This window comes from Symsagittifera roscoffensis, chromosome 2 (genome assembly GCF_963678635.1).
Source record: "Symsagittifera roscoffensis chromosome 2, txSymRosc1.1, whole genome shotgun sequence".
Classification (NCBI taxonomy): domain Eukaryota; kingdom Metazoa; phylum Xenacoelomorpha; order Acoela; family Convolutidae; genus Symsagittifera; species Symsagittifera roscoffensis.
Genome location: NC_087063.1, coordinates 8111535 through 8138641, shown reverse-complemented (window position 1 = coordinate 8138641; position 27107 = coordinate 8111535). Strand labels below are relative to the sequence as shown.

The following is a 27107-nucleotide window of genomic DNA, read 5'->3' as shown; positions in this document are numbered from 1 at the left end:
TCAAACAGAAAATTTGTTGAAAATGATTATTTTTTGCTTTTACTGCGGCAATTTTTGTAAGAACGGGAGTTTTAATTAGCTTTTTTTCAATAACTCGATGATTTTTAGGGAACAATTTAAATAACGAAAAAGATTTCTATACATAAAAACAATCTGGAGCCTGCTGAAGAATATGAACACACTGTCAAAACACTGCTACGTAACCATCTGCATTTTGGACATACAGACCTACACTTTTTATAAACATTGCTTTTAACGCCCATAACACTTAAGTTTTCAAATCAATTTTTGTTCTGTTTGAGATTTCGGAAAACAAATACTTAAATCCAATAGCTCTGACTGTTCAGATTGAGCCCTAAGATGTGTGTGCGTGTGAGTTACCTTTTAGTTAGAAAAAAAGGATCCCTTTAACTTTTCCACCACCCCCATTGGTACCTAGAAACGAATTGCCACCCCTGTAATGAACTAAATCAACGGTTCAGAATGTGCAAATTTCGTACCTACTAACGAATCACCCTCTTTTTACAAAATGGAGGACATATTTAAAGAGATTCTGAAAAAGTATAATAAAAAACTTTATTTTTGAAATTTTTTCTCCGCACGCAATTTGAGTTTCAAATTGGTAAGCTCGGATCAATTAACTTTGCATCAATTCACCTAACGAAAGAAAAAATTATAGTTATTCTATTGGGGAAGACTTTAGTTTTTGTGGCAAAGCAAGTAGTGGCTTCAGGGAAGCGAGAGGGCTTCCCGGGTTGAGCTCACATTGAAAATTAGCGACAAAAAGAAACAAAACAGCGATCGCTATCAAGTAATTATCGATGTTCATTGTCACAACAGCAAATTTTGTCGATAAATTATCGCTAATTTGGCTTAATTTTAGCGATGAAACAGCGAGAAAAAACCTATCAAAATGTGCAAAAAGCGTCCCCTAACAGGGGTGCGAGCCCCAAACCTTCAGTATTGTTGATATGCCTGCTACCTCTGCGCCACCAGTCCTAAGTCGAAATCATGTTCAGGGCTTATCAACTGAAACTCTCATTTGAAAGCTACTAGAATGCGTGAGATTTAGTTAAGTTTTAGCAATGATTTTTACTGAATCATTACTGAAATAGCTGTTAAACTTCGCAGATTTAGCGATGCAAAAAACTCTGAATTCTATATGAATCAGCGCTGGACAATAGCGATCACTGGGATACTACAGAAAAAGCGATAATTAATGGTAAGACTTCAACCCGGGTTATGCCTCGAAGGTTTCAAACTAAACTTTATTATTTAATGACAACCGACCAACTCAAAAAGCCTTATATTCAAATGCACTCAAACTCACATTTTTTCACAGTTCTTACACTGAACAATTCAACAGTTCATTAGTGGTCTGTGCTTCGCTTTGATGGGAAAAGTTATCACTTGCAAAAAAAACTTGTTCATCACTTGTACAGCGAAATTTCAAGTCATGCAGCAAACAAATCAAGACATAATTATTTTATGCATTTTTCATGAATTGGCAGAGGGCGAAAAAAATGTACCAAGCAATGCCTTTTTTCGCCTGTTTTTTGAAAAAAAGGCTGCGGCGCAGAAAAATTGTCCAAAACAAGGTGATTTTTTGGTGCTTTTGGGGGAGCTCGGAAATCAAACAGGTCGATCTAACGAAATGTTGGCGCAGTTTCGAATTTTTTTTGAAAATCCGCTATCCCCTTTGAGAAAATACTAGAGATCCTCCCTGCAAAGGGTCACTCCTATAGTCCATTCAGACATTTTGACCAGTTACCTTTACTGTTTTCAATATGCTACCAGTTTTTAAAGAACAAGCGCTAAGAAAAAGCATAAAAATTTTGAAAATTTGACATCCTCCTCGCGGCAAGCTTTTAGATCTATCCCTGATCACCTGGACTTTTGCTTCGAATTTAAGAAAGAGGCAAATTTATAAGTCGGAAGCCAAAAATTAAATTTATTTTTGGAGTCTAACTTACAATTCTCAAGCCCAAATGAGGTTTATAGGACATTGAGGCTTGATTTAATGAATTGAAACCTAATGTTCTCCTTTCGGAATTTTAAGAAATCAATTTATTGAGAATGGCCAGGTTGCTATGCAAGGAGTACAGAAGCTTGCGACGACAATTTCAATCACACAAAAAAAGTGTTTTTAATCGGTTGTTTGCTAAGGTGGGAAGAAGGACTGACAAGCTTCAAAAACTAAGAACCAACCGCTTGCTTAATACCTAAGTATTTTATAGATTATTGTTTGCGCAATTAACTAGACTAAAATAAGCAATGAGAGATATTTCTTTTTATTTGTTTTTTCCTGTCAAAGTATAGCCCGGGTCGATGTCCGCGATTTAAGAAAAGACAGGCGTGACCCTTATTCTGCAATTCTAGACCGGAGAAACGTTCTATTGGCAATTACAGACTGGCCCGACCAGCGCAATTAAAAAACTCCACCGCGACCGGCGCGACTCAAAACCTTCAAATGGGTTTTTATTTAGGACTTAAGAAGTTTTGATGAGGTATGTCAGTCAAATTTGTAAAAGATGTTTCGTGGTAGCTAATTAGGTGGGATAACAAAATGATTATAAACGAAACTGAAAAAAAAAATAGAAAGTTAAAAATCGATAAATGCTTTACCAAAAATTAAATCAGTGGCCTAATTTAATCTTGCAACTTCATGCTGAAAATGATTTTCAAACTTGAGTAGAAGAATATTCTCTATTTTTTTAATAGTTCCGACTATTAAAAATAGGGACAAACTTTGTAATCGGTTGTGTTTAAGTTTTTGTTTTCCAGGCAAAAATAGATACCACTAATTATCATCAGAATGGTTCAAATAATTTTCATAAATATGTCCGTGTCGAGAAAAAATAGTTTGAAAAATTTACGATTCAGTTTAATTTCGAGCGAGTAATGCGATCGGGTAACGCTCGTCAAATGGACACAAGCTTCTGTAGACGTTTAGGTTAAAAACTTTTTAATTCAAAGAAAACTTAAGTTTGATGTACAATTTAGCACTTATTTGGCAAAAAACGTTTTGTATAAAATTTTGAGCCAAATGAGAGAAAAAACTTGTTGAAGAACTTGAAGAAACATTACTTTGAAGAAAAGTAGAAAAATATTGTTTCTTTTTCTATTTTTTTTCATGAATATGATCAAAACGTTCTGATCTATTTGCACAGCAACCGGATATGGTTGAGTTTTTTTTGTTAGAAATTCATTTGCATTTGTAAGACATGAAGAACAATTTAAAGTACTGAGACGCAATTTTCTGGAATAGAGTTAATTGAGGACAATTAGTGGTGCAGACAAAAATTGCTCCTTTCATTTCATTCAGCGAAAAAATAACGTTTAAATTTTCGCTTCAGTTGTCATCTTATGTAGTCCAAAAAAGGAGGGCGTAATTTCCAAACAATTTGCGCAAAAATTTAGAAAATTTTTGGCAGAAAAATTTTGGTACTTTTTACAGCTAAAAAAGACATCTTTGGCAATCAAACAAAAATTGAATTAACCTTTTCTTAAAATTTCAAGATTTAAATAAGAGGCTCACTTTGATATAATTTACTTTTCATTTACCCTTTAGTTTTAGCAATTTCATTGAAGAACCAAAAGTTATGACAAAAAATTTCAGCTTACGATCTACTTGCAAAGTTTTAAAGCCAGCTGTCTTTTCAATGAATGACAGCCAATTAAAATTTATATCAAAAAAATATAACAAAACAAAAATGTAAAGTCAGCTGTCTTTTAAATGAATGGCAACCAATTTAAATTTAATATTTCTTTTACGGCAACCTGTGATTTGCACCCGAGCAACAATCTCTGGGTTTCTAAGCGAGTAAGCGAGTTTGCTTGCGCTAGACTAAGATGATGTTGGGTTAGCTGTTGGTTTAATCCTTGATATTTTCAATTGGCCGAATAATTTAGCGTAAAAATTGTCCGCACTCATAATTGTTCCAAATTGAATTGAAGCCAACTGTTTGGTTTTAATAGATGTGCTCAAATTTAGCTCTTAAAGTTGATAATTCAACACAACAATTATAGTTTGTAAAAAAACTATTCTTGACCGTTTTAAATCATTTGAGACTAGTTGAGGGGCAGTTAAAACAATCTGGGTTTTGCCCTGATATACGAGCAGTCGTATTTTGTTTGTTTTAAACGTTGCTTTGGGTATGAACATGTTACAAGTCCGATAAGTTTTTTTGCTGAAGCAGATATAAAAAGCAATTTCATGCGTTGAAAGCTAAAAATTAACTATAACTTGATTTTTTTTCGCATTTTCAAAAGCTCACGAAAAGCAATCACTCTTGATAGAATAACAATTAGAGCAAGATAAGCTGGTGATTGTGCAAAAAGAATAAATGATTCTGAAAACGATCGTTTCACAAATATAAAAGGAAATTTAAAAACGCAGAAAGAGGTAGAAAAAAATCAGAAACGGCATACCACAAATATTCAATGTTTCGTTTTTCTATCTCCTTTTTGATACTTTAGTAAAAATGTATAGAAATTTTCGTTAGAAAATCGTCATTTTCAATCATTTATATGCCAGAATTTTATTTTCTGTTTTCAAGAACGATTTTGATTCTAAGAGGAGCGAAACTTGTTTGTTAAAACTTTTATGTTAAAATAATACGAACGGATTGAAAGGAGAGAGTTCTCCATTTGGTTCTATTTTCCGGCATCAACCACTGTTGAAAGAAATTAAAGACGCTTTTGGTGCCAACAATTTTGAGGGGTAGAGGAGCGGGCTCTATTCCAGTTTCCCACCCCTCATAAAATTACAAAAAAAATATATATACAAAAATTGTTCACACGGCATTTTTTATGTGGGAAATGTAGAAATTTGTTCACCTATTTACGCTGACATATTTTGATGCAGTTTTTAACATGATAAGTAATTTCAAATTGATTTTTATAAATTGGCCTTCAGAACAATCAAAGGGGGACTGGAAAAGAGCCGAGGAGCCTATGAACACAATTTGTTGATCAAAAGCTTTCAAAAAATTCATAAAACATCATTTTCTGACCTTTTTTTCCCAAAAACTGGCCAGCGGCGCAGAAGCTTTAGAATAAAAATTCATTCAATTTTTTAGGAGAGCTCGGAGCATGATTTTGGTCGACTTAAAAAACTGGACAAAGTTTTCGTTTTGTTTTGAAAATCCTCTATTGAAAAGTTCTAGATCGGCTCTCAAAACAAAGTAATTAAATCGGGATTCATTTTAATTCACCATAAAAATCTAAATTTGAAGACGGGGTGTTCACTCGCAATTTTAAGACTAAGTAGCATACTAGGATCAAATATTTATATGTTCAAATAGAATGTGGCACGTTTTGCCCCTCACAAGATTCGCCCCTTATTATATAATTTATTAGCACAACACTTTTTGCCCCTCAAATCGTAAATTTGGAAAGCGGCATTCCAAATTTACGATTTGAGAGGCAAAAATGTGGTAGGTAAATGTGTGAATACCGTTCGGATCAAGTTAACATCCACACCTCTCCCCCTGATTTCATTACTCACTTTTTGTCGTCGTGACGTAATCTTCGAGTATAAAAAACCTATTTTCATCACTCACTTTTTGTCGTCTGTGACGTAATCCTCGAGTACAGTGAGGACGAATGAGAGCTGAGAGCGTAAGTCTTCTCTGTTAACCTCCTGCCCTTCCCCCTCCAGATTAGCCAGCAGATTCCTCATCCTAAATAAGAACAACTTCCAGATGATCTCTTAACATCCCTCATCGCAAAAGAGGTATTCAATAATACCCTAGTAGATCAAGGAAGATTATCTTGAAAAATCTTGCAAGATTTTTGCAATTGAGGGTTATCTTGTAAGGTCTTGCGAGACGCTTGCAAGATTTTTTAAAGACGATGCATCTTTTTAAAAGATCTTACAAGAATCTTGCAAGATCTTATTAAGAGTTGCATCGTCTTTAAAAGACTCTTGCTAGCGTCTCGCAATTTTCCACACGTTAAACAACTAAGAAAAAATATATAAAATGTTGGGGGAAAGTATAAAAGAGCCTGTTAACGTCCATCTCGCAAGATCTTGCAAGATAACCTCCCTTGGTCGACTAGGGTGGGAACAAAATCACATATTCGTGGCTGTTGGTTTTTTTCTTGGTGTATTTTCGGTTACTTCGTAGCATATGGTAGAAATAAGGTTGAAGATATTATATTGAGAGAGATCGTTCGACACAAATTGAGTTGAAATATGAAACCATGCATTAAAATAATGAAAATAAAAACTAAATATATTTGACAATAATTAATTTGCAGAAAATAACGGTAACTCTGTTTATCCTTTTTGAGTCTTTTTAGAAATTTGTGCCTTTTAAAGATGTTACTGATCAAAACATATGCAATGATTTTGCTATTCGGTAGAACTTGCATTGTATCTTCTTAACAATCTCCCCCCTTTTCGACCAGTCAGGTTGCCTTAAATTTATAATTCTCAATACAAAGCTCTAGCGCTAATTTACTGTATTTATTCAGAGGGGTGGAGATTCTTAAGTAGATACCATAGGGGGGATGGGGGGTGGGGGGGGAGATGGTTAAGTACCTTTTTTGCATTGATCATTCAGTAGAATCTGCAAATGAATTTCTTTAAAAAGTTAAAAGCCTTACTGGTTCCTGCTTGACAAAAAGTTTACGCGATGAGACATTTCAAAATTTACAAATGTAGTAGACTTTGTCTTGCCTTCCCAAAAGTAGCTATTTTTAAAATGTTTCGGGAGTGGATCTCTTTAAATATATCCCACCTTTTGCGAAAGGGGGGTATTCGTTACTAGGTTTAAAATTGTCATATGCTTAAGCGTTGATGTCAAAAATAAGAAAACAATGCGAAAAAAATTGTGTTGATTAGTACTTGTCGGATATATAGTACGTTTTTAATGAGTAATAATATGGTTAATGTAATATTGAACGGCTGGGGAAACAAAACATTTGCTATCCTGTAGCGAATTCAATTTTTTGCTATCCTGGAACGCATTCAAATTTCGGCTATCCGGGAACGAATTTATTTGTCGGCTTTCCGGGTGTTTGGCTCCGTGACGCGCCATTGAGATAAAAAAAGTCGTATGCTTGCCCTGAAAATTAGCAGAAACGGAGCAGAAAAGCGCAGAAAAAGCAAAAGTTGACAATTTTCGAGGTTTGAACTTAACATCTAAAAAATCAACTGAAGCTTAAGCCAGGATTCATCAAGTCAGCATTCTTGAGAGGGGAAAAATTGGGTTTACTATCAGTTATTAAAAGAACGAAGTAGAAGAATGAAGATAAACTCACTGGTCGACTGCCTGCTTCGCGACATCAGTGCTGCTAGACATGTTTGATTGCGACTCTGTTTTCTTTACCAGGTATTTAGAACCACCTGCGAAACAAATAAGCAATTAGAAAATTGTTTATGAAACAGAGACGATAAAAGAAATTAATTTAAAAGAAGAAAAAATTAAAAGGGATGTACCATGAAAGAAGAGAAGCTAATTCAATAGAATAGAAAAAATTGTATTGGCGTGTAAAAAATTTTAAAATGAGCTTAAGCGGATACAGTCAGGCGGTTTCTTCTAATTTAGAAAATTCCTTGTCTCGACAAGCTAATAAAAAACTCAAAGTGCAAATGTGAAAAATTGTGAAAAGATTAATAAAAAAAACTCAATAGCTTCCTATCTATTTTATTTGTATCATTGAAACTAGCTATTAATTAGTGTCATTATCGAATTCAAGGAGCTTGGTGACGTCATGCAAAAACTTTATTAATTGAATATCTCAAAATTGAGACACTATAGTAGCAGAGTAAATGAGTGACAAGCTTGTGAAAATTGAAGGTTTGAAAATCCTTATTTCGTGCAAATCCTAGATCCGCGCATAAATATTATTTTTAAAGGGCGAGTGCAAAACGGAACAGGCAATTTTATTTGGTCTAAACTTTCCAATTTTTGCCAAATCTCTTCTTTTTTATCTGACTTTTGAATAAAGTGAGGAATATATCTGCTTGTGGTGGTTTTTCAAAATCAGATCAAATTTCAAAGAAATCGCGGATTGCCACTGGTGGAACCTGATCTAAACTACATTTTATGATTGGATAAATTAGATATTTTACCATTGTAAAGTATTTAATATTAACCAATCATGATCCATCTAACTAACAACCCACTTGTTTGTAAGTGCTGAAATTACTTGTAATTTCAGCACCAGAGAGATTTAAATTTAACTTAGAAATTAGTTGACTCTCCAAGAGAACTTCAGCAGCCGCAATAAACCAGTATACCCTAGATCTATTGAGCCTAGCAGAGACTAGTTAAACAACCTGAGACTAGATAGTATAAGAGTAAGATTAGGATCGGTATTAGACTAAGAAGTTGCACGAATCTATCCGGCCGAAAATAAGATAGCGTGACGAGCAGACGGTGTACCCTATCCGAAATTACTCTATGAGTTAACCACCTCGGTTATAACTCATCTGGTGCGACCATAAGTCTCGAACAAGACCTTAATAGCTTAGAATTAACCAAAAATAGATTAGAATTTAGACAAAACTTTTTTAAAATGTTATACGACGATAATTTAATCGAAATGTCTCTACGACTCAATAGATCAGAGCCAATATTCCGAACGATAATAGAACTACCCGGAATTGGAAGAATACCTCGAACCAGAGACGACATACGACAAAGTAGAAACTTACCAAATAGTTATATGATAGTACGGCAAAAGCCAACACAAACTTTTATATTTAGAATTTTATTAGCAATGAATTTAGATTTTCATTTGCAAACATAAAATCTTGAAGCCAATCTTCATGCTCATTACAGGCGCTAAACAAAATATTAATATACAATAACGATTGATAAAAATATCTCAGATCATTTTCCTAAAATTCTGCAGTATTATATAAAACATGTTTGGAAAATATTTATTGAAAATCAAAATAAAAATTAGTAGCATGACAATAAACTGTTAGTAATCATAAAATCATCAGTTGTCTCAGCTTCATCACCTAAAACATAACAGCAATCATAAGCTCACTAATATCATTAAAACACTAAATCTATTCTTAAACAAATTTAAACCATTTTAAACTTAAATTCACTTAATTTTAAAATCAGATCATCAAGGCTTATCCTTGGATCTTAATTCATTTTCTATTTAATTAAATTTTAAAACTTGATCATCAAGGCCTATCCTTGGATCAAAAAGAACAATTTTGTTCCCCCCCCCCACCCACTTAGCTAGTGTCTAACGACCTCAAACGTCGATTCACTATCCAACCCTTTCGCAAAACCCAAGACTAATAGAAATTTTTCAACAAAACTAACCATTCAAATTAGGATAAACAGTGAAGAACTTCGGTTATTCATCCTTCACTTGAACCCTCCTCTTACCAGACCCAGGATAAATCGTAGACTTAGTAAGTTTAAAATAGTATCTAACGAACTACTCGCGTTCTAATTATACCTGAACCTTGTGGATCGATTTACTATTCTCCAACCCTTGAACACAATCACTACCCTTAAGTAAGATTAAGTAAGTTAACACCTTAGCTTATACTAGCCACGAGAAAGTAAAAAATCATTCTTCGGAATCGATATACTTTTCTCTCCAACCCTGAAAAAATAGACCCAGGTTAAGCTAACCAAAAAATCGTAAAGACTAACAATTTAAGAAAATAGAAATCATCTAACAACTTTTTGCATCCGTCATCCTAAACCTTATGTCATTTAAAAATCTAGGAAACAAACAAACAATCGTTTTGCACAACTGTGAAATAGATAACAAAAAATACGACCTTGTAATCACACCTCACACACAAACAGTTGGATATATTAGAACAAAACGACAAACACTAAAAAGAAAAATAATAACTAAACAAAGACAAATAACACGAAAAAGATTTTCCAAAATTCGAAACGCATTCTCAGAATCAGAAGTCAGCAATTTAGACGAACTTTATAAATTAAAAGAATCTATAGATAAAAATCGCCCCATTCACGATCAATTATATTTTTCCGACTCAGAAACAACTTCGAATTCATCGAAAAGAGGAAAAAGAAGAATAAAAAAGCAATATAAACACAAACCAGTACATTTATATAATTGGAATCAACCAATTAGACACATCGATAATTACCTATTAACAGTCATTAAACGAAAAAATGAGCCAAACACACACTCCAAGTGAAGATAGTCCAGATGATGACAATATCTTCCCCTTCCTCGTAGATGCACCTAATGATAGAGGACAGCATATACTTTGCAAGAATTTACTACTAAATTTATTTGAACCCGGAATCAGCCCATGTAAAGCAGAGTTCTCAAATGTAAAAATCAAAAGACAAATTATTGATCACTATCTGAAAGATATATGTAATTTGACACAACACTACGGAATCTACACCATAGATTTCACCTCACCAAACCCGAATCACCGCAAATATGTAATTCAAACAGACGACCTTGATTTAGAATTTTCAAAAGTATTCTCAGAATACATAAAAATCATACAATATCATAACTCACAAAGAGCAAACTCCATATTCACTAATGAAGTTTTTGCCATAATATATAGTTATATCTCAATATTAGAGAACGAAATTCCAATCCCAAGTGTCTCACCGACAGAGACATCCAAACATATAAAGGTACGACATGAAATCAAACTATTTTCAACTTTTCTACATATAATTAAAGAAAATTTCACTAAAGATGATGTTTCACAACATACAAAACATGACTTACAAAAAATTTTGGCATGGTTTATAATAGAATATTTCACACATAATATAGATTTAATTTCACAAGCAAGAAAAAATTTCAGACCTCAAAATCCAAACGATGATACCGCCATCATAGAACAGTCAGACTACGTTTGGGACCCCGAATGGTCTCATAATGCATTTATAAATATCCCACAATCAATTGCAAGTCAAGCAATAAGTACAATATCTTATACCAGAGATTATGTAAGAGTAGTAACATTAACGATTGATGCAACACCATTAAACTACAATACATTTTTACCCGATACGCGAAATAACAGCTTAAACTCGACCGTCATACACAATGAAAACCTTAATGGAACTAGGAACCTCACTCAACAAGATATTCAAACACCATCACACTTCATAAATGAAGAAATTGTACAAACAACAACAACTACACAACAAAGTATTTCACCAATACGTCCAAATTTAACAACACCAAGAAATACAAACACTTCACTAGCACAGGTAACCTTACAATCAACCGTTAAACCTTCGGTTGCTCCAAAATATTCACAAATGGATTATCAAACATATAGACCTATGACAATACCGTCAAAAACACGCAGAACGTTCACAAAAAACACTTTTGCGGAACACAATTATAATTACGCACAATCATCAAAAACAAACTATCCCCCCAAAAAATAATAATAATCAGATAAGATCTCGATATTGGGATAACCCAATGGCAACAACCAACTCAGTAAATTTTCAAACTAATTCACATCCTCCACAGGATCGTAGTGAAAATTACCCATTCTTTCAACAGAATAAAAATAAAAAGCAAGCATCTCATCAAACGGATTATTTATCCTCTGATGATGGTTTTTTACAACCAGATATATTTGCACCATACACTCAAGAATATCGTGGACAAGGAGTGCAAAAACCATATACATATCATAGAAATTTTTCCCCACACCCAACAGATACACAAAATCAACAACCAATGCAAATGCAAAACCCAATTAATGCACAATCTTTTCAACCAATTCAGCCACAAAACCAAATGATTACACACTCGTATCAACCAACACAAATGCAAAATGAAATACCACTTCCATATTACCTTCAACAACACGAAATAACAAAAAATCAACTTTCGAATTTTTCACAAATGCCAAATGCAGCAGAATCATTACAAATGACAATGAATCCATACCTTATGGGTGGATCATCAATAACATCAAACAAACCATTAATGGTATTCACAGGAACAGACCCTGAATATTCTGTAGAAGATTATTTAAATGCAGTAACAGCAAATTTAATTTTAAATATAGGACCTGAACCAATTAATACGCCACTACATCAAAATTGGATACATCGACGCACAGCGTTGATACAGACAACCTTAGACGGCGCAGCCCAAAAATGGTTTTCAGTATTGCCTATAGAAATAAAATCAAATTGGAAAAGATTTACACAAGAATTTTCAAAAATGTTTGACTCCGAAAGAAACAAACAACAACAAAGAGTTTTATGTAATGAAATTCGCAGATTACCAAATGAAACCATCAAACAATTAGCAGTACGTATTGAAACACTAGTTCGAAAAGCATACTCACTAAATACACACGACTACAAAAACACAAAAATGACAGAAATCTTAATGATGACCTTAACACCTCAATTAAGGAGAATAGCAATAAAAAAGAGAGCATCCCATCCCTCCTCAATTCGAGAGCCCGATTTAGATTTTCGAAAACTAGTAGACAAACTTGAGCAAGCGGAAATCACAATGAAACTTGAAGAAACAGAAAATCTGAAATTACAATATGTTAACCGAATTGAAGCAAATACCACAAATATCAACAATATACAGGAATCAGATACAGACCTCGTTGAAAAAATCACTGAAATACTCAATATTTACGAAAAACACCCAAACTTTAAAGGCAAACCATCTTTCAAAAAATGGTGTAATTATTGCCGACGATACGGACATAGTATTTCTGAATGTAGACAAAAACAACAGGACAATCAAAACAAACCTCAAAAATATAAGGAACCAAATAAATCATTCTATCAGTACATGAAAAAAGATCAAAATCTACCGAACAAAAATAAATACAGCAACAATAGTTCAGGAAAACCACTTCCGAACAATACCAATTACACGAGAACTCAATCACCATATAACTCAAGTTATAGAGGAAGATCACCAGAACGAAGAAATACGCAAAATTCATCACAAAACCATTATAATAGACCAAATAGGCGAAATAACTACTCCAGATCAAATTCAAATACAACACAATTTGTTTCTAGATCTAATTCCCAATCAAGAAATAATTACTATCCAAACAATCAATCACGAAACTCATCATACTATAGAAATAGAAACTACTCCAATAATCGAAATAGAAGTTATTCAAACAACCGAAACCAGAATTACCCGAACAATCGATCAAGGAATAACTCATATAATAGATCAAACTATAACAGACCAAACAATAATTATCAAAACAGATCACGAAATAATTCACAAAATCGACATTCAAATTATAATAACCGTTATAGAAATTATTCCCAATCACCACACAGGAATAATAACCATTATAATAATTCTAACAATCGCCACAGAAGTAGTACACCTAAACATCAAAGAAATATTAATCAAGTACAATCAAACCCAGAAACAACATCAGACCCCCCAGGTATTGATGACACAGGAAATAACGAACTACAACTAAATCAAATAAACTGTGAATCATCAGATTCAGAAGGTGATACAGGAAACAATATTTCCATCAATATGATAGCAGTCGAAAATGACTACGAACCTATTATATATGAACAACCTTTTTCATCACATATATATGAAAATCAATTAGAACTCCTTCACAATTATTATATTGAACCCATCCATTCTACACAAACGACACAAGAAACTAACGAAATCAACACTACAAATCAATCCAATGAAAATGACAAAACAAAATGCTTGAAAACAAATCACATCTATCAAAATATACAAAAAGAACAACCCAAAGAAAAAATTTGGACAATACCATTTCTTTTAGAAAGCCCAAGAAACAAAGAATTTCAACCACCAGATCTTGAAATTGATTTTTTAATTGATTCAGGAGCAGAATCAAACATAATAAACATTCCCACATGGAATGAGATAAAATCATTACACCCAAAAATAACGCCTCTTGAAACCTCCAGTAAACTAGCAACAGCACAAGGATCAACATTGGTAAACTATGGAAAAATTCAATTATTTCTTCTCCCCACAAGAACAATAGAGCAAAATAAAATTTTAAATAAACCATTTAAACAAATATTTCATATCACTGATATTAAACACAATATCATTGGAATACCATTTATCTCTAAATATATACCAACAATCAACATTTTGAATAGTAAAATACTAATCAAAGATAATTACACAAAAATAAAAGACACATCCCTAACATTTTTTCAAAGATTAAATAAACAACCACCATTCTTTTCAAAATTTTATCCGATACATAATCAACAAAGAAAACACCTGAAACCACTATCAGGAAACATATATAATTTTTCAATAAAACAAGTTCACCAATATGATAAAAAACAAAATAGACAACAACTCTATATGTCAGATTTTGAATTCAAACCTATCCATAAGTTTTTCAAAATCACAATCTCATCCAAAAAATATTTGAAAAACTCGAATTCAGATATTATTTCTCTACATGTATACAACAATACACCCTATCAAGTAACACTAACTTTAGGACTTTTAGGCTATTGCGAAACCAACGCTACGATATCACCAGTACACGAAAAAGCATACCGCGTAAATAATATACTCCAATTATTAGATATTTGTCAATCCACAATTCTTAATGAAGAATTATCCATAAATAATATAATAAGTAATGAAAAAAGAAATACAGATTATTTCACAAAAACCCCATATTTCAAACCTACATTCAACATAAATAACTATACAGAGAATCAACAGAAATTTTTAACAATGTTTAACTTCCAACATTCACAAATAACACAAGACGAATTTGATAAATTAGCCAAACAGCTAATAAAATATTCATCAGTCTATGCAACATCTAAATTTGATGTTGGCAAAATCAGTTCATCACTACATCTCCCATTAAAACCTGACGCAGTTTTCAAAAAACAAAGAGCAAGTAAAGTACCAATTCATTTACACGATAAAGTGAACAGATTACTCGATATTTTAGAACAATACAATATAATCTCACCGGTAAACAAAGAAGAACAACCAAAAGGTAACACATTTATCAACCCTGTTATCATCCTAGCAAAAGGAGAATCATTAAAAATAGTTCTAGACGCTAGATATCTTAATTCACTAATAGACGAATCAAAATGCAATTGGCCTATTGAACCAATACAAGTTATTTTAACAAAAATAAACGGAAAATACTTTACAACCGCAGATATGAATAGTGCATATAATCTAATGCCACTAGATGAACAATCGCGACGCTTAACACAATTTGTTATTGGAAATCAGCAATATGAATTCAACCGCCTATTCTATGGTATATCCATAGGACCAGCAGCATTTTCAGCTTTTATGAGCAAAATTTTTTGACCACTAATACTTAAGAAAAACGCAATCACCTACTTAGACGATGTTTTTTTGCAATCACAGACAAAAGAAGAAATGTTTAATGTTTTAGAACACTATCACAAAATACTTCAGAACGAAAATCTGAAGGCCGCTCCCGACAAGTCACACTTCTTTTTAACACGAGTTAAATTCTTAGGACATAATATAGAAAGAAAAACAATCACTCCATTAAAAACACGCATTGATGCTATTCAAAAGCTCCAACCACCAACAAACAAAAAGAAAATCCAAGAATTCCTTGGAATGTTAAATTTTTTAAGCAAATATGTCTATAAAATGCAATTATACCTAAGACCTTTCTATAATATACTTAGACAACAAATGATTTTGAATGGAACACAGAACATCAAGTACGATTTGAAGAAATTAAAAAACTCTTAACTGAACAAATTTCGAATACAATTCCAGATCCAAATCAACCATTCTATGCAATGTGCGATGCTTCGAATTTTGGCATCGGCGCAGCATTATTACAATCACACAATGGTACAAACAAAATGAACCTTATATCAGCAAATTCTCGTTTATTCACTCAAGCAGAGCTGTGACTCTCAACTCTAATGAGAGAATGTACAGCCATAATATATACACTAACAGAATATGAATTTCTAATACTTGGATCAAAACATCCAACAGTTTTATTCACAGATCACAAACCAATCATTTTTCTCTTTACACAAAAATCTAATCCAAATCACCGAGTTTATAGATTTCAATTAATTCTAATGAAATTCCCAAACTTACATATAGTTTGGACAGCAGGAAAGAATCTTGCATTACCAGACACTTTAAGTCGAAATACACCACCTGAATTACTTACACGTAAAACTACAGTTGAAATACCCAAAAATATAAAATTTTACCTTGCAGAAAACGAAACATCACCCCGACTAGAATGCAAATATGCAGTAAAAACTGACGTTGAACAATCACAGATAAACAATCTACAACACTTCCCACTTTATTTAGATTGCCAAAATAACCACTACGAAGTTGATCTACTTGGAACATCGACTTTCAAACCAATTCCATACTCACAATGGATAAAAAATAACACCCAACAAAAAAGAGTAAAACAACACTCGCATAAAAAAGACCTTTTTCCATTAATTGAAAAAAAAATCTAACTGATAAAATAAATTTATCAGGACCACAAACAAACGATTCAAAATACACAATAAATCAAGTTTTTGACCTCCATGACCCACTTGATACAATTCCTTTATCTAAATTAGAAATTGAAAACATTTTTCTCCCCCCAACAGATAAAATTACAATTAATACTTTGAAACAATATCAAAATCTTGACCCAGTAATTAGACAACTAAAATCATGGCACAAATATAAAACTAAACCCGTCAAGGCAGATACAACTATTTTAGGAAATAAAACAATCCTCAGATATTTTCGAAAATTTAATAATACAACAATTAACGAAAACACAGACCTTCTAGAATACCAATTAAACGAATCTACAGTTCCCTGTCTCCCCCTAAGTATGATTCTTATAGCTTTTAATATTTCACATACACAAAACATTAAAGGACACTCTGGATCAGAGAAAACATATTCAAATTTCATACAAAACTTTTATTTTCCAAATGCACCAATTTGGATAAAAGTACTATGCAATGATTGTATAGTATGTCAGCTAAATAAACCTTATCCAAATCAAAAACAAATAGCACAAAAACAAGATTTTAAAGGACAAAGTTTGTACTTTAACCACCGTATTTCATTTGATACAAAAGGACCAATTACACCCTCATCCGAAAGAAAACTCCTAAATTATGGTAATTGTTGACGCATTTACACAATATGTAGCACTTAACCCAGTACCGCATTGTAACGCTTATTACGCTTACACAACACTCTATGAACACTGGATAGCTAAATTCGGACTACCAGAAATTTTAGTTACAGACAACGGTACAGAATTCATAAAAAACGAAATCATCACATTATGTCATTTATATAACATCAAACACAAACCACGTACTTTTCATGCACCTTGGACAAACGGCTTAGTCGAAGGTATGAACCGTTCACTACAAGAATATCTTAGATGTATCATCAATGGAAATGACACAAAATACACTGAATGGTCAGCAGATGTAAAACTATTTCCCTTAGCATATAATTCACAAATCACGACAACTCTAGGAATGTCACCATATGAAATGGTTTTTAATCAAAAGCCACGCAAACCAATTATGTTTACAGCAAACTCTCATAAAAATGCACAAAGTTATTTTCAACCGAATAAAGACTCAATTCGTTATAACTTACCTTTACATACACACGATGAAGATCATTTTCATCACCCACAAATTCTTAAATTAGCCTCCGGTACACACACCGAATGGATTTTAAACAGAGATAAAAAACACAATGAAATTTACCATAAAGTAACAAAAAACTGTTACAAAGACAAAACATTAATGAACAAATAAATTCACGCTTTACACCAGCCTCCGATTTAAAAATTGGAACATTTGTTTTAATACCTAATTTTAACACTGAAAAAGGAATCTCTAAAAAATTACAACCCCTTCGAAAAGGACTATACCAAATAATTGCTAAACCCACTGATGTCACATATAAAATTACCGACTCAAACAAAAAAGAAATTGTTCAACACCGAAACAACCTATTACCTTATTACCCAAAAGAATACGCACTACGCGAACTAACTCAATTATATTCTTTCACAGGTTTAAAAGTTATTCAAAATACCCCACCACATACGGAGAATAAAACAAAAGAACAACATGACATTCATCTCGAAAACCAAAATAAAAAATCAACTATAACGAAAAACAATACAAAAAAGCTAGATCAAAATATACCTCAAAAAGAAAGAAAAAATAGAAAAATGACAGAAAAAACAATACCCCAAGAACTAATCGACAAATTAGAACATAGAGAGTCATCACGACTTAGAAATCAACCACGTAAAAACTATAAAACATTCATTCCACAGTCTAAAATATTAAAGAAAGTCGAATTTCAAAAACAGCTTTAATTTTATATTTCATAATCTTTGCACCTCTGAAACATTTTGAACTTTCATTTTTCAAAATAGCATACTGACAAACAAGCAACGATTCTAGTTCAAAATTAGCCAATAGGATTCATCCAATCCGTCACCTTCCAACTAGACGAACGATATTAAACTCCAGGCATATCTATAACTATAACTTTGCGACCTCCAGGTCAAAAATAAGCAAACCACTCCAACTTGACAACTAAAATAAATGCCACCATAATATCATAACCCTCCCTTATCTAATAACCCAAAGATCAACAATATTTCCCCAACTCCGATCTCAAATACCCCCCAAACAAATATGTTAAATTAGCCTAAAGTAAAAGAACGACCAATTTAATTAGCCTAAAGTATAAAAATCTCAAAAATACCCCAGATCACTTGACAAATAAAAATAAAGACAAAGAAGACCTCCCGATCACCATAAAATTCGCCCCCAACAATTTTTCACAAAACTCAACCCACTTGTCAAAAAACCAATAAATAATCCGACCACACTTGAAAATTGCCTCAAACAACAAAAAATATTCGATCGAGAAGCCATTTCTTAAATGCTCTTCTCTCGACCAGTCAACTTAATACTCAATATTTTCATAAACTTTTTAACGATATTTAAACTTTTAATCATATTTCTTTTTGATACCTTTGAATCTTTTGTAATAATCTTAATCATTTTTTGCAATTTTTTTTTAAATTTTCTATTCCATATTTGAACTATACCTCCAGCTTTCAAAAGCTATTGACTATATCCACAGGTACGATTCACAAAACTTATCTAAATGATACGAACCATTTTTAGTAGAACAGATATTTTTTTACTATTTGTAATTTTTATAACATTTCTATCATCCCTCATCTTGACAATATGCAAATGTATAAAGAAAGAAATCATCACATTCGCCCTAGCAACAATCCTCCTAATTCTTTTTCTAGAAGAATACTATAAAAAACATAAATTTTTCCACTAAAAGAATAAATAAAAAGCCATCAAAAATTGCTAACCAACAATCACTCAGTCAGTCTTCACCGACATCATCCCAAGATAACCCAACACCATCTTCAAATACCCAAAACCCCCAAACATCCACACGAATTTCTTTTCAAGATAACCCATATACCTTTGAAGAACGACACGCTCGCTTATCTGAACCGCTAGAACCAGTTCAACGACAAGCACCTTTAAGCGAACCAACATATAACTTATACCCAACACTACCACAAGAATTAAGTAGAATACGAAATCCTAGTCAAAACCAAAAAACAGTCGAAATAAATAGACAAATTATACATCCTCGACGAAACAGAAATTTTCAAACTCCCCGAGTTCATTTTGATATACCTCAATCCCCATCACAAAGTACTCCAGAAAACCCCATCGGTATATTACCAGAAACCCATACGCTTCTTTCACAACGTAGCACCTCAAGCCTACCCTCAGATTACTTAGGTTCAACACCAACATCTGAACAAATACGTGAAAATCCCTTTAACCCTACAAACCAAACATCACGACTACCATATTGGACAACACATTCATTCACACAAGGTGAACCAAATTTAATCAATGATCCAATAGATATTTGTACGGATACGACAACATCCTCATCACTACAAGAAACATTATCACTACCATCAACACCATCAATCAGTCAGATTTCACCACCACCTTTTAACTTAAATTTCCCAAATAACCTCGACGCTAGATATCGAGAACAATCATCAACAAATATTCCTTTAAGACTAGACTGGAATACATTCACAGCACCTCCACCATTATTTGGACAACACCCTGAAAGTAACCGACTCCACAACTGGGCACTAAATAGACTACAATATAGACAAGACATTCACGAAGACATTCGTGATCATAACATCCAAATACTCCAACAAAATAGTCTACAATTAAAATTCGAAATCACGGTTAAATTAAACAACATTACTCAACATCCCTATCCATTAAACCCACCAAATATAACAGCTCAATCCCTACCACCACCGTTTATAACAACTGAAGTGATATACAAATACGACAGATATACCAAAAAGACAATTGGTTACATCACATTTTATAACCCATACTCAGGATTGTCATACACATGTATATTCTAAAAATTTTAATTTTTCTCCAACTCCTTTTTCTAATAACCTCAAATGAAAACATAAACCCTTCCCCCCGCACAGGACCCCAAGATTTATTAGTAACACATTACGATTGTGAAGAAAACGAACAAAAAACATTACACAAATATGCAATAAATCAAGTATCACAATGCGAAACAGAACCACAAGCCATAGAAACAACAAATGTAATAGCGACACTTTATTCAAAAGCCCGAGCAACAACAGTTATAGGATATAAATTCACAGCAACATTTTCCGAGAAGAAAGTACATTGTTCACAAGTCTCAAATGGAAATAAAAACCGACTTGACCACGAATCATTCTACCAGAGTAATATCGAACGACTTTTACACCTCAATCCCGAAGATTGTAAAAACGAGTTACTAAGACTCAATATCACAAGAAATAAAAACACAGATAGAAAATTAGTATATTTCCAAGTTTTTGCAGATTCTGTACATCAAGCAGAACTTGAAAGATATCAAGGACATATAAAATTAGATGAAAAATACCCATACAACGGCGCACACGGAAGATTAACTTATGACATACACGATAAACACTGGATACCACATATTGGTATAAATAACCCATCAAACTGCAAAGCAGACACAAAAAATAAAGGATATCAAGAAATAATGTTTTTCGATTGGAAAATACAACTTGAAAAAATACAACTCACACGCGATTTATCTGACAACACCATGATCTATCAAGGAATTAGATTACCTTGTAAAAACGATCAAGGCTATTGTGACCCTACAACACGAACACAAGCAACAATTGTTTGGTTCCCCGAAGACACATGTACAACATTTCAAGTAGCAAAAATACATGCTCGTATGATAAAATTTCACGAAAAATATTTTGTACAATCAATTCCATATGAACAAGTCCATCCATCACGAAGACAAAGTTCAAATTTTAGAAACATACACAATATAGAAAATAAATTGACACGTTTTCAAATATATCAAGAAACAGAACTTGCATGTAAATACAGAAATCCACTTCACAAAACACAATACTCCGAGATATTAGTTGAATACGAAAAAGGATTCGACATGACCACTGGAAAAGTAAAAATCGACCCATACGCCACAAGTCACCCCATAAACGAAGGAACATCATATATACCAGTTGATTTTCAAAAAAGTAAAAGACAACCTGGTGGACATCTAAAGCCCCATAACACTAGAAGCACACGTTTACAAGAACTATCACTAATGAATAGTACATATTTCGGTAACATCCACTATGATATTCACTACACATTTAGCCGAATTTTTCAAGAAATGTCACTCTCTGAATTAGAAACACTTCACCAGCTATGCGAATTAGAAAGGACACAAATCCTACAATCACTTGCACTAGCAGTATTAAAAATAACCTACGCAGGATATTTACTATCAGGAAATAGATCAAATTTTTTAGACTATGAAGGAAACATTTTATGGTTTTATACCTGTACCAAAAAAGTATCACCACTATATGTTTTTGAAGATAAACGATGCTATAAAAGAATCCCTATCTTTTATAAGAATAAAGTACATTTCGTTGACACGCTTTCAAGACGAACCTATTTTTGGGATACCGCAGTCCCATGTGGATCAGAAAATAGCCACAATGTAGTTCAACTGAACCCTGATGAAGATAAATATTACCTTCTTACCCCATATCCCACATTAATGCAATCACTCAAAAAATTTTCACCTGAAAGCATCAGAGCTATTGCTCGAAACCCAAATATTGACCTACAATCAATTGGAATATATTCAAAATCCGATATCCAACATCACATTAGAACACAACAATTCCAAGAATTACTAACACAAATGGACACTATACAAAGACAGTCAATTGACCAAAACTTACGCAAACTTGCCGAAACCGCAGGATTTGCAGATATTTATACACAAGACTATAGTGGATATTTTAAAGACATTAAAGACTATATATATCTAAACGGTGAAAAATATAGACCACAAGATATTTCACCTATAAATATTTTTAGCTTTGTTACACTAAAAAATGAAATTCTCGATTTTCTAGGATGGCCCTACTAAATCTTAGAAAAATTAACTATTTTATACGCAATGTTTAACTTTATAGGATTTCTTTTTTCGCTTTTAAAAGGAATCTATAATACATGCGCTATACACACACAAGTAAATAGACAAGCAAGTGTGGCACGCATACTATTTGCAGGGTTTTTTGGAATTTTTTCATCATCAATAAACAAAATTCTTTTAGACGCACAAATAAAAGAATACAACACAAAAATAGCAACAAGACAGAACACATACGACGAAGAACATAACAATGTAGACATAACGCCTACAGCACCACAGTTACCACCCCTACCACATAACCATCCACTATCACATAGACAATTTACTTATATAGGATATAAAAAGTCACTAAAAACATACACTGCACCTCGAGCTAACGAATACACGCTAGAATATTACGATCACAACATCATCCGAACTAACCAAGACCAATTTTTAGATGATGACCGTTTCGCTAACCCACAAATCACAGAAAAATTTTTCATCAAAACACCATATGTATTTACACTCAATATATTTTATCGCAAATTCGACCACATCATTTCTGAAGCACTAACCGACACAAAAGCTTACGAAAGTTTTAAAGAAAAATTTCAATTATTTTCACTAACCTTTCATTTCCTTGCACCACATGAACGAGATTTGCACTGCTCACACGATATTATGTTACGCACTAAGCAAACCCACACATATACATATTATCGCTTCATACAAAATCACTTTGATCTACACGCTCCATCAAGACAACCACACCACCGTTTTCAATTTATTAACTCTAAGTACACTTCACCATTTTTTCTTAACTTCACATATTGCATCAAAGATACTAACCTTCACAGTATTCTTCGCAATTATGATCCCATAACCCAAATGTATATTTTTTGTCCCATCACAAAGACCTTCAACGCAGAAGAATCCAGACCCTTCCTTATCCCACATGAATTTGTTCAACCTATAGAAATCCCCATATTAGAATTCATCCACAACACTAAATATAACCACAAATTATATAATCTCATCCAAAACACACCTTATGATTTTGCAGTTGGCACTGAAGAACTAAAAACCATTAAAGCACTTCAATTGCTTTGGCCACTGCTTCAAACTAAAAACATCATTCGCATACTAGCAAAGTTACTAACAAATTGCGACATAATCCACGACATCTTCCCCCACGGTTTTTTCCCCGACGACTAACAGGTAAGTATAAATTCTCATATTTTTAACTAATAAATTTAAAATAAAACACTAACCATTCTTCATCCATGTTTTATTTAGATTTTTAGTCTTCATCTCACGATCATCTGCAAAATACACAAAAGAAAAATAAAAAATAGAAAACTTCTTCAAATTGTTCAAAACTCTAATAATCTTTTGCACCAGCTAAATTAAATAAAGTTCATACCAATGTAGTAATTTAATTTATAAATTATTTCCCTAAAAGCAGTAATTCTAATAATGATGAAAATTTGTAACTTAATTTTTACCCAAAACTAGCAGTAAAATTGAAATTCTATGTAGTAAATTGATAAGACGAAAATGCAGTACTAACCTTTTGATATTCCATTCACTCGCACAAGAATTCTATCCATACTCGCACAGCTCGCCCACAAAGAATTGTTTAAATAATGAATTTCAGTTTCAAGCTTTCACACTCAACAGCTCTAACACACGATAACAAGTTTCAAACTTTCCTTTAACCCGGTTGGAAAGGAATTATATACTAAACAAAACTAACCAACGCAGCTTACTAAACACCACAACACATAGAATAACAGCATGACTAAGAAAAGGAAACCAACGGTACCCAAACCGGATTAACCCAGTTTAAAACTGGATAATTTATTCTTTTGAAGACTATTATAAAGTCTAAGAAAGAAATAATAAAACACAAAAAAGTCGAAAGACAAACCCATACCAAAAACAATTTGATTTTTGAAAAAAGGACACAACCAACGAAACATAAGAAAAACCACAATAAACCCAACATAAAACGTTATCACATAACAGGACCCCTCACAGAAACCGCACGAAATTATACTCCCACTCCTGGCCTAACCCACCAGAGAGGACGTCCTGAGCATGCTCTATAGCCGGCCTAACCCACCGCGCTACATCCACGCTTTGTGAACACACTTCTATTTTTAATAAGAGGTACTCAAGGGTGAGTAACTCTTCAAAATAACTGAACTAAAACAAAAAGCTTTTGTGAAAACAACTAACCAAAATCATAATTAAAACACCAAACTAATAAAAATTTTATAAAATGTAAATTATACCCTGCAGTATATAGATCAGCATACAACACCAAAGACGAACATCCAAAGACAAAATGACTCCACTACACTCGAAAAAGAATGGCCAACCACAATCAATATGCCGCCCACAATCACAACTCAAAGGATTTAGAGTACGACTTGACTTCGCAGAAAAGGACTTCATTGAACTAGACCAATGACCACCTCGATGTTCAAGTATACGTACAGATCCGAGTAACCAGGCATCCCCTCCACGCACAATCTCCACGCCATTCCCAGACAAGGTCAACCCAAAAGAAGTTCTCTACATGGAACAGAAAAACCTGTCATAGCCAACCATTCTGAAATCAGATTTGAGTTTGTTGCGAAAACCCAGTCGTTGTCATGAGAAGACACAGCGATTGAACCTGGAACTTCTCTAACACGAAAACCCAGAAGAATTATGATGTTCGCCAAATACCAACGTCCATCATCCATCCTTTGAATTACAGAAGACTATTCTAAAAAACTCTGTAAAACCCGGATGGGTGGAACCTGATCTAAACTACATTTTATGATTGGATAAATTAGATATTTTACCATTGTAAAGTATTTAATATTAACCAATCATGATTCATCTAACTAACAACCCACTTTTTTGTAAGTGCTGAAATTACTTGTAATTTCAGCACCAGAGAGATTTGAATTTAACTTAGAAATTAGTTGACTCTCCAAGAGAACTTCAGCAGCCGCAATAAACCAGTATACCCTAGATCTATTGAGCCTAGCAGAGACTAGTTAAACAACCTGAGACTAGATAGTATAAGAGTAAGATTAGGATCGGTATTAGACTAAGAAGTTGCACGAATCTATCCGGCCGAAAATAAGATAGCGTGACGAGCAGACGGTGTACCCTATCCGAAATTACTCTATGAGTTAACCACCTCGGTTATAACTCACTAGCCTAACTGCGGTTGAAATTGCTTTATTAGTTTTTAACAGTGTCAGTACATTAATTATCTATAAGTGGCACTTTATCCCGCACTCATAATTGCTCCAAATAAGCGCTTTATTTTTGTTCCGACTTTCGATACGAAAGTAACGGAATATTTGTGCTCGGGTGGGTTTTTTTTTTCTTCAGACAAATTTCGACTTTTTAACTAGCCATTTTTGACGGAATTTTTGTATATCATTCGAAAGGTATTGTTGTTCTGAGCTCAAATTTGAAAAGATATTTCACCTGTGATCGTTTTTTGTAAAGTTACGGGGGTTTAAAGATTGCCATTTTGGCCAATTTGGGACAATTAAAGCGCGATATATTTCGCGCTATTAACGCGTAAACCGAGAGTTAATCCATCATAGAAATCGTTCCAAATTGGTCAAAAGAATCTTATTTGCCATAATTGTTTGTTAGAAGGAGCGAAATCTATCCTTTTGTTCCTTTTATGGCGTGTGGGGTAATGATTTTCATAAAAAAATTCAAATTTTAGAAAAATTTTTTTTCATTTTATTTTATTTCATTGAGTTTTTAAATGTTAATACTGCTCCATAAACCTTAAAAGGCAGTCGGAACATTCAAGTCTTTGCCCTGATACGAGCAGTCTTGTTTATTTTTGCTTTTGAAAGTTTGTAACTTATCAAAATTTCATTCAACATAATATTTGAGACCAATTAAGCGGCATTCGGATCATTCAGTTTTTGTCCAAAATACTGGTTGTCTTGCTGTTCCGACTTTCGAAGAAAAATTGGAATATTTATGATTGGGTCGTTTTTTATAGAATCAATTTTCGACTTTCCGATTAAGCGTTTTTGATCGAACAATTTAATGCCATCTGAAAAAAATTCATATCGGGAATTCAAGTTTTTTGTTAAGTTCTTGGTGTTTCAACATTGCTAATCTGGTCAACTTGGGATAATTAACACGCTACATATTGCGTTTTTATTAGAGGCGTAGGCAGAGAACAAATTCACCCCATATTGAGCCGCAACAAAACTTTTCAATTAGCTTTAAAGTGCAATTGGAACATTCAGGGCGCTGATATACGCGATATCTCGCTATTGCTTAAGGCGAATTCAGAAAATCAACTTAGTTGACCTAAAAATGTTGACAAAAAATCTTGAATTTTTTTTTAAAAAACCACCCCTCTTTACCGCAGAACTCAGTGATTTGGTTCGTATTCATATCAAAACCTTTTCAGTCCTAGTTTGAGTTTATAGGATTTTCAAACAGTTTCATGTGTTTTTTTTTCAATCAACCCTACTTTTTTT

At 33.2% G+C, this 27107-nt stretch overlaps 2 protein-coding genes across 11 annotated transcripts in view; both read right to left on the bottom strand.

The window, feature by feature from the left end:
- Positions 1 to 27107, bottom strand: part of LOC134840114 (prefoldin subunit 2-like) — a 463905-nt gene that overhangs the window by 161439 nt on the left and 275359 nt on the right. The window lies entirely within an intron of this gene.
- The window catches only part of LOC134840526 (dual specificity calcium/calmodulin-dependent 3',5'-cyclic nucleotide phosphodiesterase 1C-like), a 188055-nt gene that overhangs the window by 89321 nt on the left and 71627 nt on the right, over positions 1 to 27107 (bottom strand). For all 10 annotated transcript variants that reach the window (XM_063856394.1, XM_063856395.1, XM_063856396.1 and 7 more), the window contains 2 exons: positions 7270 to 7354; positions 5565 to 5684 (listed from right to left, as the gene is read on the bottom strand). In XM_063856394.1, the coding sequence (XP_063712464.1) occupies positions 5565 to 5684; positions 7270 to 7354 (205 nt within the window). The remainder of the gene's footprint in view (positions 1 to 5564; positions 5685 to 7269; positions 7355 to 27107) is intronic.